At 40.5% G+C, this 15,299-nt stretch overlaps 1 protein-coding gene across 1 annotated transcript in view; it reads right to left on the bottom strand.

Annotated features, from left to right (window-relative positions):
- The window catches only part of asic1b (acid-sensing (proton-gated) ion channel 1b), a 144,094-nt gene that overhangs the window by 11,324 nt on the left and 117,471 nt on the right, over positions 1 to 15,299 (bottom strand). The window contains 3 exon segments of the mRNA XM_029432166.1: positions 260 to 410; positions 6,878 to 7,005; positions 10,918 to 11,068. Of these exon segments, the coding sequence (XP_029288026.1) occupies positions 260 to 410; positions 6,878 to 7,005; positions 10,918 to 11,068 (430 nt within the window).

Here is a 15,299-nt window from a genome sequence, read left to right as displayed (position 1 = left end):
GACAGCAGATGCCAGCTGTAATCACTGCACAAACACAAAGCGAAAACAGTTGAGTTTTCCGATTCAGTGGAGTGTGAAAGTATCTGATGCGTCTGCAGTCGCTGGCAAAAAGCTCTTTGGTTCTTAAGAATTGTTTTGTCGAAAACAATTTCAAATGAAAACACTTCCAACAACGACAGACGCCTCTAACATCTTCATCTTTATGAATTAACGTAGCTAGCATTTGCTTCCAACAATGACATGCCCTTCTGGTTCCTACCAGGCATGTGAACCATCCTGCAGTTGCAGTTCTCCACCAGATATCGTGTCTCACAGTCGATCCGGCAGGCCGTGATGCTGTAAGTGCTGAAGAAGTCGGAGTCCATCGCCGTGGCCTTGCAGTCCCCCCACGGTGGAGGCAGGTAAGTCAGCTGAGAGAGAAGCAACAGTGCAGAACCAATTTAGTTCTAAAGCCTATTGTCTGTAGAACATCATTTATTTGACCTTGTACTCTGTAAATATCTATATTCATAAGCCATTAAGCATTTATTGTACTTGGCACAGAAAAAGGAATATCCTTCTTGGTCCATGGTGAATACATGTGTATAGTGAAGCTTGTTGTGGGAGCTTCTCTCCTACGCTGCTCCTGTTCTCAGTTTCCCTCTACTTTAACTGTACTGCCCACTCTCAATGCAGGAACTGAGTAGTGTCAGACATGTAATAGAGCTGTGATGTTGAAGATTATACTCTAAATAGCTTTCACTGCTGGACGTGTGGTGCCATGTTCCCGCTGTTTCGATCCACAAATGTACATTTTCTATCAGTCTTGTGCAACCTGTAAAATAAAATATCCACTTTATTAAGACAGTAGACATCGCCGTCACTCAAACACGGAGAGCTTCTCCCCTCAGGACATCAGGACGGTGAACTCTGTCCTCTGACCTCTTCATATCCTCGACCTTGTCTACCACATTGTCTTCTGTGAATCCTTTGCAGTGCCATGCACATTTATATGTGTTGAACTTTATGGTATAGTTGCACAACCCACTTACACCCGGGGATACTTCAACTTTAATATTTTTACATTTATATTACAGGTCAATTTTATCCTTTACATTTCTCAAGTATAGATTTTTCTGATTTCTACTTTGTATTCTCGTCGTCAGTGGAGCTGACCCGGTTGACTTTAAGCCATTATATATTTTATATGGGTAAGTTATTATAAAAATACCCAAGTGATGTCTTGAAGCTTGTGCATACGCTGTTTTGTCCAGTGTTCTACAATTTTAGCATAACACACGGTAATAAATCATTAAGTGGCCCATTAAAGCAGCACGTAATATACAATGAACTAATAAATCATCAACAAAACCTAATTGAAGTTTAGTTTATAAAAACAGCCCATTCCTAAGAATTAAAAACAGAAATACATGAATAAAGATGAGATAATATTGAGCATATTACTTGACCACTAGAGATCACAAATCTAGGCACTACTATCCCTGGCCTCCATCATCAGGGCATCTGAGCATTATAGAATCAAAATGAGAGGAAAAATAGAAACAATAGATAGAAAATAACTTTTAAAGTAAAGAATTATTACAGACTTTGGAATATATAAAGTAGGACACATGTAAAAATATACACCCCCTACTCCTAAACAAGGCCCAATGAGTCTTGATGTTGCACTATAAAACATTCATGTGCTTTTTGAAACGTACATATCATATGAAAATATAAGCAATATTCATTTAGATTCAGCTGCCCCTTAAAAAAGTACAAAATATCCCACATTAATAAGTTAGAAAGCTATAACGCAGCCCCCTGTGTGTTTCCTTCTCATCACTGAGTGCTCACACAGCAATAAATTAAAGGCCAATGTTATGATTTAGGGACCAGCTTTTTACAATTTGTACAGGAGTGCAAGAGGCAGCCGCGTGTGTCGCGGACTGGATTTGGTTACTAATAACCCGAGGCGATGTTCAACATGCACATACAGTGTTTACACACACACATACTTTACAGCACACTCAAGGAAACCAGATAGCTCTGACTAAAATCCAATCAGGAGACTAGAATGATTCCTCTGCTTATTTTTACATCAAGGACGTCTCACAAAGTCAAACAGAACATAAAGACCATAAGAGCGGCGTAAAATATGGTAATCAATAAGCGCTTTGTGTATATTTTATTCACCTCATCACGTGGCCTAGACCTATTGGAGGAGCTTTGTGACTGCGTAATATCTCTCATATGCTCAGAGTTGTTCTATTTCTTACTCAGCCATCCTAAACCACCTTGTGGCAACTTTACTTCCCATTAGTTACAAAAATGATGTTAAAGATTGTGACCTCAATTCCCCATTCGTTAACTGAGTGAGAGGGTGCAAATAAGAGGGTAAGAGGTGGAAAAAGGAGGAAAGGCGAGAGTCAGCAAGAGTCTGCGGACGCCAAAAGAGGGGGATGGAGAAGAAACATTTGGCTCTTTTTGCTTTCTATATTAAGCAGGGACAAATTGCAGATTTTTCTTTTGTGGTGAAAGACAGTTTGGCCAGCTGAAAAGCACCTGACAGTTTTACACTACAAGACTGCTGAAGCAGGCAGTTGAACGCATTTGAGAAAACTGCATTAGATTAATGAAGAGTGAGTCTGCCTGCCAATGAAATAAATAAATGGAGAGAGACGTAGGGCGGGGGGAGAGAGAGGGAGAGAGAGGAATTGTATTAGAGGAATTGTAATGACTGCTGGAGAGGAAAAAAGTAAAGGAGCTAGTGAGAAATAGAGAAAAACAAAGAGGGACAGTTTCCTGCAGACGCGACATTGGCAGCATGCAAAATCCTGCTGCAGCCCACCATCACTGAAACACACTCACTAGTAGTGTGGACGTGGAAAGACTGAGATCACTCGCCAAATCCATCCCTTTCCCTCCTCAATTCATTATGCATGGTGTAGCATATTAGGGGAAAGAGTATATGATTTGTCTGGCTGTATGCTCAATATCACACCCACATAATTATTCACAGTTTAGAGGAATAACCTACATACACTGAGCAAAACTTCCACTTCCACAAGCTGACTGGGGAAAGTTTGTGTTTTCTATAACAATGTTAGGACCCAAAGTATGTAAGTTTCAGAACTACACAAGGTCTCCGAGGGACCAACAAACATGAAACAGTCCCTTAGGTTGCACAATTTCCAGCGAACAAAACAGTCTTTTCAACCTAAAAAGTAACTGTCCTTACAACCGTCACGTTATTAATGTGTCTGAGGCAGACTTTTTGCCTTCTATGTGAAACACAGGATTGATTCCCGGCCATAATTATATTTTAACCTCGATTCTGGGAAGGCAGAAAAGCATTTGTCCTTCAAAACACGGCATAGTGCTGAGAGTGCTTACCATGTGGGACGCCTCATTTCAACTCCCTAGTGTCCAACAAAAGTCTTGAACAGCGCCGGTGATAGATGTACTACTCTCCTGGGTGGCTCAATCACTGAGGAACAAGCCCCTGTGGACACTGATGACCAGTGTCCAACACCCAGATTAAGGAAACATTTTGTTTGGTAGTGGAAGAAGTATTGGGAACCTTCACGGAAGTAAAAGTACCAATACAACAATGCTCCCTTACCAGTAAAAGTCCTCCCTTAAAAATATTTTAAAAAGTAAAAGTATCGTTCTGCAGCTAAATGTATGACTGATTATTATACGACTCTATTATATTGTTAATACTGATGCAATAATGTATAAGTAGCATTTTAGTGTTGTTGCTGAGGGGGAGCTGGCCCCTAACCCTAACCCATAGACTGTATACAATATGGACTGCTGGAGACACCTACAGTGGTGGGAACTACCACAGAAGCTGTTTAATTTAAGTGTTTATATTTCTGTCCGTCTGTCTGACAGATTTTGGCACCAAGTTAAGTTGCGTGCGGTGTGAGCACAGGCGCTGAAAGTAGGGGGGTAGGAAGTGGGGAAGGGGACATCGGCCTTAGGCCCCTGGCCTGATTTGGCGTCGCAGCTGGTGTGATCCCATTGCAAGATGGTCTCTAGTTTGTAACAGGCTGAAAACATGTTTATTTCTGCTGTAAATTTAGGCATTTTAACATCAGGGTCTATGGGGATGACTCATTTTTAAACTAGCCTTAAGTGGACATTTCGAGCAACTTCAGTTTTTGGCACTTTTGGCTTTATTTCTCAGCACCGGAGTCCAATGGTTCCCAATAACAGGTTTTGGGCCCATCTTCTTATTGGACTTTTCTGTAATCTTTGTTTTATTTGGCAAATATTAGATATTCTTTCCTTGTTGGAGCTCAGACCAAACCAACTGAGAAGTTTAAAGAGGAAATCCCTTTTGGTCAAACTGCTAATAATTAATAGATGACCATCCTTCCCATGTTAGACTATGGTGACGTTATAAATAGGTTGACATGCAAAGACGCACTCCAGAAGCTTGATGTTCTCTATCAGTCTTTACACACCCGTCATAATATTCATTGGTTCATGTTTATCTACAAAACCGTACTTGTGTCATTTTCCCTAACCTCTGTCTGTCTGCTGCTCACTGTTGTCAGCGCTGATTGTGATCGTGTGTAAGTAGAGAGTATGCTGAAAATGTTTGGGTGTGTGGTGCTGTCTTTTCAACTTTTGACATCTCTTTTTCAGCCCCTACCCCCTTCTCTCCTGAGGCTTTGCCTTTTGCCAGGCTTAAATTGTAAATAAAAATGTGTTCTTAATGACTTGCCTGGTTAAATAAATACAAATAAAATAAAATGTGGCTTAACTAAACACTATTTCTTTTGTTACAGAGTACAAGCCAGACATATTACGAACCACCCGTTTAATCTTTCATCCTGGGCTCAACAACAGACATCTTGAACCAGTCGCACTCTCCGGCTCACCCCCCTCGTTCCTCAACCATCTGGAGGATCATTCCGGTGCCTCGGAGGCACTCCTGATGGCTCTGCCCCGGACACTGACTGAAATGTCTGAAAAGTAACTAGTAACTACAGCTGTCAGACATATAATATTTGCCTCTGAAATGTAGTGCAGTAGAGATATAAAGTAGCATAAAATGCATTGTCAAGTTAAGTATCCCATTCTCCATTAGCTTGCCTTTATAAGATCCGTTTGACTACCCAGTTAATGTCTGGAAACGTCTGTAATGGAGGAAGAAAGGAAATAAACCATGCAATCTGTGTGTGGACCAAAAGGTTAAAATCTGTGTAGAGAAGAGAGATGGGAGACACATCTCAGTGCTTTCAGCACACGTCACCTTTTCAGATTACATTCAGTAATTACATTTCAAATTCGTATAAAATGTTTCTTAGTTGCGCTTTAAATACATTCAGAATGTGTCCCATTTGCTTGACATACAGTAGGTAAACCCAGAGCGAGGGTTCCTGATAAGCTAACTGAACAGCTTGTGCTCACTGTTACATTTCAAATGATTGAGATATTGCCTGGCTTGTGAATGTTAAAGTAAAGCTCTCTGTCTGCTGGGAGTAACGGGGGCACACCTGGGCACAGCCATCAGGAGTGCCTCCGAGGCAGCAGAAAGATCCTCCAGATGGTTGAGGATCGAGGGGAGTGAGCCGGAGAGTGTGAGCGGTACTGGGACACAGGGCCAGGGCTTGATCAACTGCGGCAGGTTAACCAAAGCCATGCAGGATGTCTGCGCTTGAAAGGCCCGAAACACCCACCATGATCTCAGGATACATCACTGATTATCTTTATTGAGGTTTGTTCAAACTAGACAACTGGTTTGCATGAACATTTAGACACAATCTAACGTCCATGTAAACAGAAACAGACTGTGACAGAGATCTGGGACAGACAAGCAACCACATTTGAAGCTGTCAGAGTGAGAACTGAAATTGACATTGAAACATTTTTGACTTATTGAAAAACTGACAGAAATGTCAGATGGTAGGTGTGGGGTGATGTGTGGGGTGATGTGTGGGGTGATGTGTGGGGTGATGTGTGGGGTGATGTGTATTAAAAAAATACGATCAGGATTTGGAGAGAAACTAGCAGCATTGCTATTGAAGTAACAGAAAGCTTCACACTCAGACGCTCCAGGCAGTTTGTATACAACACCTGGCTCAAAGCCATAAACTTAACTTACATGAATAATATTTGATCATATCTATTCATGTATATGCCGATGACACAACTTTATGTGTCTGTAAAATCGGGAACCTTTTGATGTTCTCAGTCAAGACAAACCTGAAATAATCCTGTTTTGATTCATTAAACACATTAACATTTAATGATGCATTTGATAACCTGGCTCCATAAGATGGGAGAAAAGTTAGTTTATGTAATACGTGCATGAAGAATTTCAGAGTTTCTTTTTAACTATACAATTGCACAATTCGACTATCAACATAGTCAAGTAACTGGATGTAATGAAAGCCACTTTCTTGGCGTATGGTCAGTCTGAACTCTGACACTAAAGTTACATTTTTTTCAACATACTCGAGTCAAGTGCCGGACAAAAAACAAAAAACAAAAGGTTTCCCATAGAAATGAACAGACTTCCGGTTGACTCGCATATGTACAGTGCACAGAGCTATGTGGTATTGTACCAATACGCTCTATTAATGTGTGTGTGTGTGTGTGTGTGTGTGTGTGTGTTCATGAAGCACATTTGCACACAATGTTTATTTTTTTTAAAGCTGTAAAAATAAAGGTCATTGTCATCCAAGCTGAAGTGGCTCATCTTATATGTGCATCCTCTTGATCGTGTAAAAGAATGATTTGCAGGCACAACATGTCTTTGAAGTTCTCAAAAAGAAATGAAAAGGCCAATATTAGCAAACAGATTCTCCCTGACAAAATATGCTGAGAAATATTCTTTTTTTTTTGTTCATAATTAATGTCATCTTTTCTCAAGACCTACCCGTTGTTCCTGACAGGAGACGAAGGTCTGAAACCCCGGCGCCACTCCGAAGCCCAGCTGATCTATGAACGGCGGCTCGTCCTGGGTGTGGATCTGAACTTTGATCCCTGCTTCAAACGATGTCTCGTCTGTTGACAAGAAGAGGTTAAGACATTTACAACGTGGATGTTGATTTGTATGCACACATTGGCCTGCGTGATCTACCCAGCAGCAGTTGTTCCTAATCAAATAGAGACAAGCTTTGCAGCGGGGAAAATGTTTCAGCCAGTGAGTGAAAAACAAGCCAGAAACAAAACATCACTAACTTGTAGAGTTATTCAAGCTCGAAAGACGCATTCCTAGAGAGTAATTGCTTATTCATTAGTTACATCTATGGACTTCCTGGAATGACAAACACATTGTGCTCATTCAAGACTTAACAATAGCTGGAATGAGGAGTGAAAGGACAAAAAAAGATGGACTTCCTAAGTAGAGCGGTTGATGACAATACAAACCCCACAGGAGTCTTATTTACTGCAGGGGAAAGTGTGAAAGTGAATGTATAAATTAATAAATAAATGATGATGAGGATAAAAGGAAAATCAATACAGCTGACGGCTCCCTTTGCTACAGCACTATGCTGTATAGATTTTAAATGAAGCAGATGGGCCTCTTTGATACTGAGATAAGGGGAACATCACAATGACATGGTGGCTCAAGCCTATACTTGTGCAAACATACTTCTATCACATTTGCAGGGACCTGAAACTGCTTATCACGGCGATGGCAGACTGGATTGAACAGATTTAGTTCCTTTGAGTGTTGGCTCAGGGATAAAGAAGGATGTCTGTTTCCTGCCGCCTTTCCTCCCCGCTTGTCACTCTGCATCGTCCTCTAAGTGCCAGGCTTTCTCACCATTTTCAATTAAAGAGCTCAGGGATGCGGCTGTAATTCAGCACGCGAGCGTCGACAAAGAGCGACAGACTTTAACTGTTACACATTGCTCTTCTGAGGCCTGATACAAAGCCATCTTCTGCTTCTGCCGACCAAGATAAATGTGTGAGGCTTGGAGCAGCAAAAAATAAACATAAGTAGTGCCCAAGCTCCTGCCTGCAAAAGCGCATGTCATCTTTAAGTCATGGCCATCTGTCATTCTTTATACAATTGGAGTAATGAAATTCAGGCTGAGCCTTGAGAATGAAATAGAAACGTGATCACAATTGACGCTGTACAAGTATGTCCAGCTACCTCAATCTCATTTCACTGCCTGTGCTTTGTTGTGAAATAATTCAGCCATGCAACAATTGCGCAGAGTGACTTAAAAGATAAACTGGAGACATACTGCTGCTGTGGTTTTATCAAGAAAATCAAAAGCTTATCGGTTAAATACCGCAGGGAATCAAATAGTATATTTTATCAAACTACATCATCCCCATCTGCCCACTTACATTTTCTTGGATTTCTATTTTTAATGTCATCACGCTAAGCTCTCCTGGTACTATTTGATCAGGACAGGGCTTCAAGGGCTGCCACGCTTGCCTCACAGCATGCATGGCTTGAAATCAACGCTCCCAGCTGTGTTGTTTATGTGACACGTTTGCATGTTCTCCCGTGTCTGCCTGGGTTTCCTCTGATCGCTCCTGTTTCCCCACAGTTCAAAGGCACGCAGGTCATGTGAAGTAAAACTCTAAATCACCTGCATGTGTGAAAGTGAGTGTCTACATGTGTTAGACTAACTCTCATACACTGGAGGCTTGTCTGGGAGTAAGCTGCCTCTCACGTGATGCATGCTGGGATATGCTCCAGCTCCATGCGATCCTGAAGAAGATGAGCGGGTATAAAGATTCATAGATGGATACTCAGGCTACTTGTTTAGACCTGGGGCCTCATTTATCGACCGTGCGTACATGTGCTTAAACCATGCGTATACTCATTTCTACGCACAGAATCTGATGAATTAATTTTTTTCCTCTTGTATGTTCATACATTTAGAACCATTCCTGACCAGGAAAATCAACAAACCCCTTACTGGTACACACACACACACACACACATACAAACTCAACCATATAATATTGGGTAGATTGTGAAGTTTCTGAAGACATATTTTTAGAAAACAAGATAATCGCTCCTTTCAGAGTTAAATAATGGCTCTATTTGCACTGGTTCCTCTAGTACTGCATCACTGAGCACATGTGGAGTCTTATAAGAGATGCAGAGGGTCTGTTAAAGATGTTTAGTCGTAAAAAGATCTGTAATAATTATGTTTTTCTATCATTGATATAATATACAGATATATTTTTCTGTTAAACCAACATTTAAAAAGGAGATTAAGAGCAAATGTTTAGCATATTAACTACATTAAAAGGCTATCCAATGTCAAATTATATTTGACAATCACATACAAATAATCACCTGTCAATCACCTGTCCTGATACTGTATGTTTGTTCACTTATCTTTGGACAAGCCTCTTGTGGAAGTGTCAAATAACACAGTTTGGTTTTACGAGACGTTAATGGAGAGAAAGGTCGACACTGTAAAGGGAACGACAGGTGCAACATCTTGTGTATGCCACGTCACTCACAGCCTCACTGCTTGTATTAAGCACTTCCAACCAAAGTGTGTAAATAGCGTAAATGTTGAAGAACACAATGAAACTAACACAAGATGAGGAAAACACATCAAATGAGTCTTATGTCCAAAGATCCTCTGCAGGTGCAGCTCTTCCTTGTTTGCTGCTTTTGTCCACAACAGGTAACTCTACATTAAGGCTTTAAGGACTTTCAGAGGGAAGTGTTGACCATAGTTGGCATTTTGGGGGGTTCTGTATGTAAATGAGCCTGGCCAAGATGAAAAGGTTAGATTCCTTGTAGGAAGTTGTGCGTGCACATGTTTGATAAATACCAATTTTCTTGTTATTACGGACATATTAAACGCATATATTCAGAACTTGCAGGCTTTGAGGAAACGAGGCCCCAGGTGTTTGAACTGGAACAATATTATGCATTGCACGTCTTCAAACCAGATTCAACGAACAGGTGCTAAACGCTGTTCTAATTGGACTAATCAATGGCCAATCTGTATTATTTTACCGTTAATGACAAAACCTGCAAACAAATCCCCATGAAAATAAACCCATAAACAATTATGAAATAATACCAAACTAAATGAATAAACAGAACAAAGTATATGACTGTGTACTGTAGTTACTCCATCCTTACGTTTTAACTACATCCCCTCTTGTAAAAGTCTTTAATCATTTAATAATCTTACATAAAGAGCATTATATATTAATATCTTGGGCTTGGCATACATACAGCTTTATGTTTAAATATTGTAGTCACAGTTTTCTGCTTCACGTTTAAGGATGATGATTTTCAGAGTGTTTCTGCGACCGTACTGAGCTGTCTCTTTACGTTCCCTGCCCAGTGCATATGAAATATTGATAGAAACACAGAGCAGCATATGCAGCTGCATTAAAATCAAAGCTTCAGGGTGTCTTGGAGCGGCACCGAGAAGACTCAACCGTTTTGATGAGAGGTCGGCCCTAAATGGTTGATTTTTAAATCTGGCAAATGCTGCTCGTTTGATTCATGTGGACTGGAAGCCTAACAGACAAGTGATACAATTATATTACAATTAAATAACATTTTGCCAATCAATATCCATCTGTCTTTATACAGATTAGTCGATAACATCCCAGGGACACCGCAGGTGCATTTCTATTGATCAGAGAGTGTATTTTCCAGGATCATTACACTCATTAATGACAGTGTAGAGAATATTTCATATTTCAGCTGTAAAGTATGCACGTATTCACTATACTAAATGGAATTAGGCTTTCACAATTACACCAATAATGCCTAATCAGGCCTGAATCTCAAGGATGAGGGGAGATTTCTTAGAGTACTGAAAGATACTCTGGTGTTTAATTAATTTAAAAAAGGAATCTCTTTTTAACTCACAGTCTTTGCTTAATTAAGGGCAAACATTAACACCAATCTAATGGTTTTAGATGAGGCTTCCAGAACTGGGAACGGGATGTTTCATGTGAATTTACCAGTCTCTCCCCATACAGGCAAGTATTCATCCTGCTGGATATCCAGCATCAGTTCCAGGCCGTTGCCCATCCCGCCCTTCATCGTCACCAGGAGGGGTCGTCCATCTTGGCCTGAATTGAAGGTGTAGCACTTCCCATAGCGTGTAAATATCTGAAATACACAAAGAGACAAATGCAGAGGTTTTAGTTATACATGGTCACAACAAGATGACAGGAAGGGAAAGTGGCATTTAGGCTGCATCTCATTTCTGCCCCTCAAGTGACAATCTCAGCTTGCAGATGCATGTGTTGAACCCTCACGGAGTTTAGAGGAGGTAGTGCAGAGCAGGATTGTTTCCAAAGCAGCTGCAAAGCACCGACAGGAACCCGTTCTTGTTAGACTGTCAGCCGCAGACCTCAGAGGTCTTAGTGTTGAGATGCTGTTGACAAACAGAGCCCTCACCCCTCTCAGTGCTGCATCATAAAGTATGTGCTCGAGTGAATATGACATGACTTTTATTTCAGAGTGAGATATCCTCACACACAGAAAACCAATCATCAACTAACACACACATTCATTTTATTAAGCAAGTGTGAAACAATCACTGGTTCCAGCTTCCTAAATGAGAGGATTTTCATATATGACAGTAAAGTGAATATTATTGGGGTTTTTGACCGTTACTCAGATAAAACAAGTCATTTGAATATGTCACCCTGGGCACTGGGAAAATAAAATGGGAATCTTATCGTTATTTTGTGACCTTTCTGTGGTACTAAAGGTTGATCAATAAATCAAGAAAATAATTGTCAGATCAATCGAGTATGATTTCTTTTTTTGTTCCAGCCCCAATCATCATCAAATCTAGGGCTGCAACTAACTTATTTACATTATCGATCAATCTGACGGTTATTTAGATGAATAGATTAATCCATTTAGTCCATAGACTAATCGACTGGTTCATAGAAAATAACAGAAAATGTATAAACGTATTGTTTTGTCCGACTAACTGTTTAAAATCTAAAATATTCACTTTAAACTAGTTGGATTTAATCGTTTCAGCTCTAATGAAATGATCAACAAGTTTACTCGTTCTCTCTCGCAACTGGATTCAAAGGAGGCTAAATCAAGCGTCCTCATTATGCTCCAGTCCCACTCTTATCTCCACACATCTGTAGATACAACCTGGGAGTTCAATGAACACGGTGCAGCGTCGTCAAATCCTAACGATACCTGCTCTCAGATTACAAGCCTGGTGTTCTGTCTTCGTAGTGGATCAGGCATATGCTGTACATTAGTGCTGGAGATCTACTAGAGCTGCTGTGATCTATTGACAAAGACATGATTGCCAGTGAACTAATGGATTGTAATGTAATCATAGACATTAGGAAATTGAAAGACATGGCCAGGATCCAAAATAAAACTCTACTTTGTTGTCAAGCCACATGATTGTGAGCTCTGTATCGAAGCATCCTCGCTCACAATTAACTTATTATTAACCTTCAATGTTTTGACATTCATAAGAGGAAATGGAAAAAGGAAGTGGAGGAGGGGTTCGCGGAGAAGAAATGACAATAGAAGCAGAAAAGTAATAACTGAAACAAGTCTCCTCCTTTTTTGTCCTCCACTCTATCTAAATATTGAACCATACATACAATAGAGATACGGTTTTACTGAGATAGCAGTACAAATAACTTCATCACAACACAGACAGCTCGCACAAAAGGCTTTTTATATTTGTTTTTTTTTTAGCTGAGGTAAAAACGTCGCTGTATTTCTCGTGACTGCATTGTGAGGACCTTTGGAACACATAAGGAGGCGTTTATTACATGGGTGACTTATGAGTCAGGCATTAGCGCTTCATGACAAATAACACAAACGTCACAAACACCAGATGCACGGAGCTGAGAAATTGCAGCCATGTCTCACAAAGGGAAAGTTAGCATAATGTGAATCCTGTTCAGTGAAGTGTGCGGGAAAGAATGGAGCGGGAACGACGATGGACCGCCACCCAGGGTGCGGATATATGGTAGCTTTTAAGACACAAAGTGGTGAAATGTAATAAAAAGCCTTCTGATATTTGGACACAATATGAGAGTGTGACCTTTGAAGTGCGTAAGTGGCAAAAGTGAGTCAAAAACAGTGCCTGCGACGCCCGACTATGTGCAGTGACTCCAGAGCAGGATACAAACATCAATAAAATGCCCCTGAAATCCATCTCAGTCCTTGAGTCGCCTCTCACCATAATCAGATCACTCTTTATCTTTGGAATATAAGGCAGGGGAATCTTATGATATCAAGTCACCGCCTGCACAAATTATCTGAGGATAAAAAAGAAAACATGCTGAAAATAAGGTTTCTGAGACTTTTCTGGGATAAAAAAGCCGAATGAGCCACATTTTACTTAAAAATTGAAATCCAACTAATTTGTGATGGCAATTTTCTTTCCACGGTTTTACCCTTCAGCAGCTTACAATGACTTGCTTCCTCAGGAGACAAGTTTGCAAACAGAAAAGCATTTGGCACATATGCATCAAGGAAACAGCGATAAGATTGTTGGTGATTGTGCATGCACACGCTTCTGCACGAGGATATGAATGAGCACGCCCACATGGGGAGAGTCTGTATACAGTATTTGCGTGCTCATTGCCATCGGCAATATGTGTTGATAATGTGGTGATAACTGCACGTGACTAGAGGAGGCCTGTAGTCAGAGTTGCTGTGGTAACCAGCAGATTGTGCTGCATGCTGCATTGAGCGGAGAGCAGCAACAGTGGGTGCCGGTGGTGACCTTGGGGAGTTGGGATCTTTAGTGTGTGTTCTGCAGCTTTGAGGTTCACACTCAGTCTCTCAACATTCTTTAAGTCTGTCGATCTTAATCAATGTAGTTGGCAGTGTTTGTGCAGCATGAAGAAATACCCAAATACATCCTAAAAAAACATTCAGCAGGAGCTTTTCTGGAAAAGGTCAACGTTATACCAGAGGCAGAAACCCCATCATCGCAAAAACAAAAGGAAAACTCTAAATTCATTTATTCTAAATTAAGTGAAGCAATGAGATGTTTTGAATGGCTCTACACAGAAACTCTGCATGAACCTCGATGCTGCATTTAAGCAAATATTTTTGATGCCTAAGCAGCTTTTCTGAGGAGAGAAATCCGGTATAGCGTTTGGATCTCACACTGCTTCACACCCCTATATACATTACATTTAAAATAAAATGACAACCGCTGTATCGTTTGCACTTGTAAACACAGGAATGAAATGTTTAAACAGATCCCACCAATGAGGAAAAACAGCGAGAGAGACATCACCCTCGCTTGTTCTCGCAGGGTGAAGAAACGCCACCGTCTCCCTTCTTCGATAAATAATTCACAGAGATACAGCTCAAGACTGTTGAGATGGCCCTCGGCTATCCTTCACATGACAATGTGACAAGGATGCACAAGCTGTTTCTTAAAGTTGCCAGGGAACCACTTTCCCTCCTCTACCCTCTCCATTGATTTCAAAATCAGCGCTGAGCACAAAAGGTGTAATATGTTATGACAGCTCCAAAAACAGACACATAAGAAAGATAGTGTGGGTAATACTTGGCACTGAGTCAACTCAGCTATTCATAGGATGTGCTAATATACTCACTGTATTATATGTCATTCATTTATGGTCAACAAATGCAACAAGTAACGGGAAGATAATGAAGTCTGATGATTTACTATTCTGGTGCTGGAGCTAATAAATGAAACTTGTAATAAAACATTGTGAGTTTATATTGTAGGAGGTTATCACGTCCACCTGTTGCACCGCACTTTCCAAAAGTGTTGCAGGAGAGCAGGTGTGAGTTAAATGTGTAGTTAGAGAGAGCTGAAAGCTTACAGTGAGAGTGTCGCACCTGTCATACAGTTTCATACAGCGTGTACGGTTGCACTTCTTTAAGGACTAATTATGCTTTTTTTTTGCATTTAAGATAGTGAAATCGGCAATCATCTATATTTTATTGTGCGCTGTGAAAGCGGAAACATACGACTCTGCAGTTTTCAGCTATGCAGAGTTTTGTTAGCGCCTTTGGGCTTGTTGTTTTGGTTTTATAGTCTTTAGCTTTACTGTTATAGTTCACCCTCACCACCTTCATCAGCATCATTTTCAAGCAGAGCAGGCAGCTGTTTTCAGTGCAAAATGTCTGATAGATGTACTACCTGCCATGCACCAAAAAATACAAGAAAGTTAATGACCAGCTGGGGAACGTAGCAAAGTATTTAGCTAGTTAAAGAGCAAGATATTTCCTTTAAACAAAACTGAGATCAAAGATAAGTTAATGTTGGACTTACATTCATCAGGTGGTCAAACGCATGAATCCAAATATATTCTTATGCTGTTGTGACAATATGTCAATTTTGTGTTTACAGCTT

This window comes from Cottoperca gobio, chromosome 5 (assembly GCF_900634415.1).
Source record: "Cottoperca gobio chromosome 5, fCotGob3.1, whole genome shotgun sequence".
In the NCBI taxonomy this organism is placed as follows: Eukaryota; Metazoa; Chordata; class Actinopteri; order Perciformes; family Bovichtidae; genus Cottoperca; species Cottoperca gobio.
This window is presented reverse-complemented; position numbering and strand designations above follow the sequence as displayed.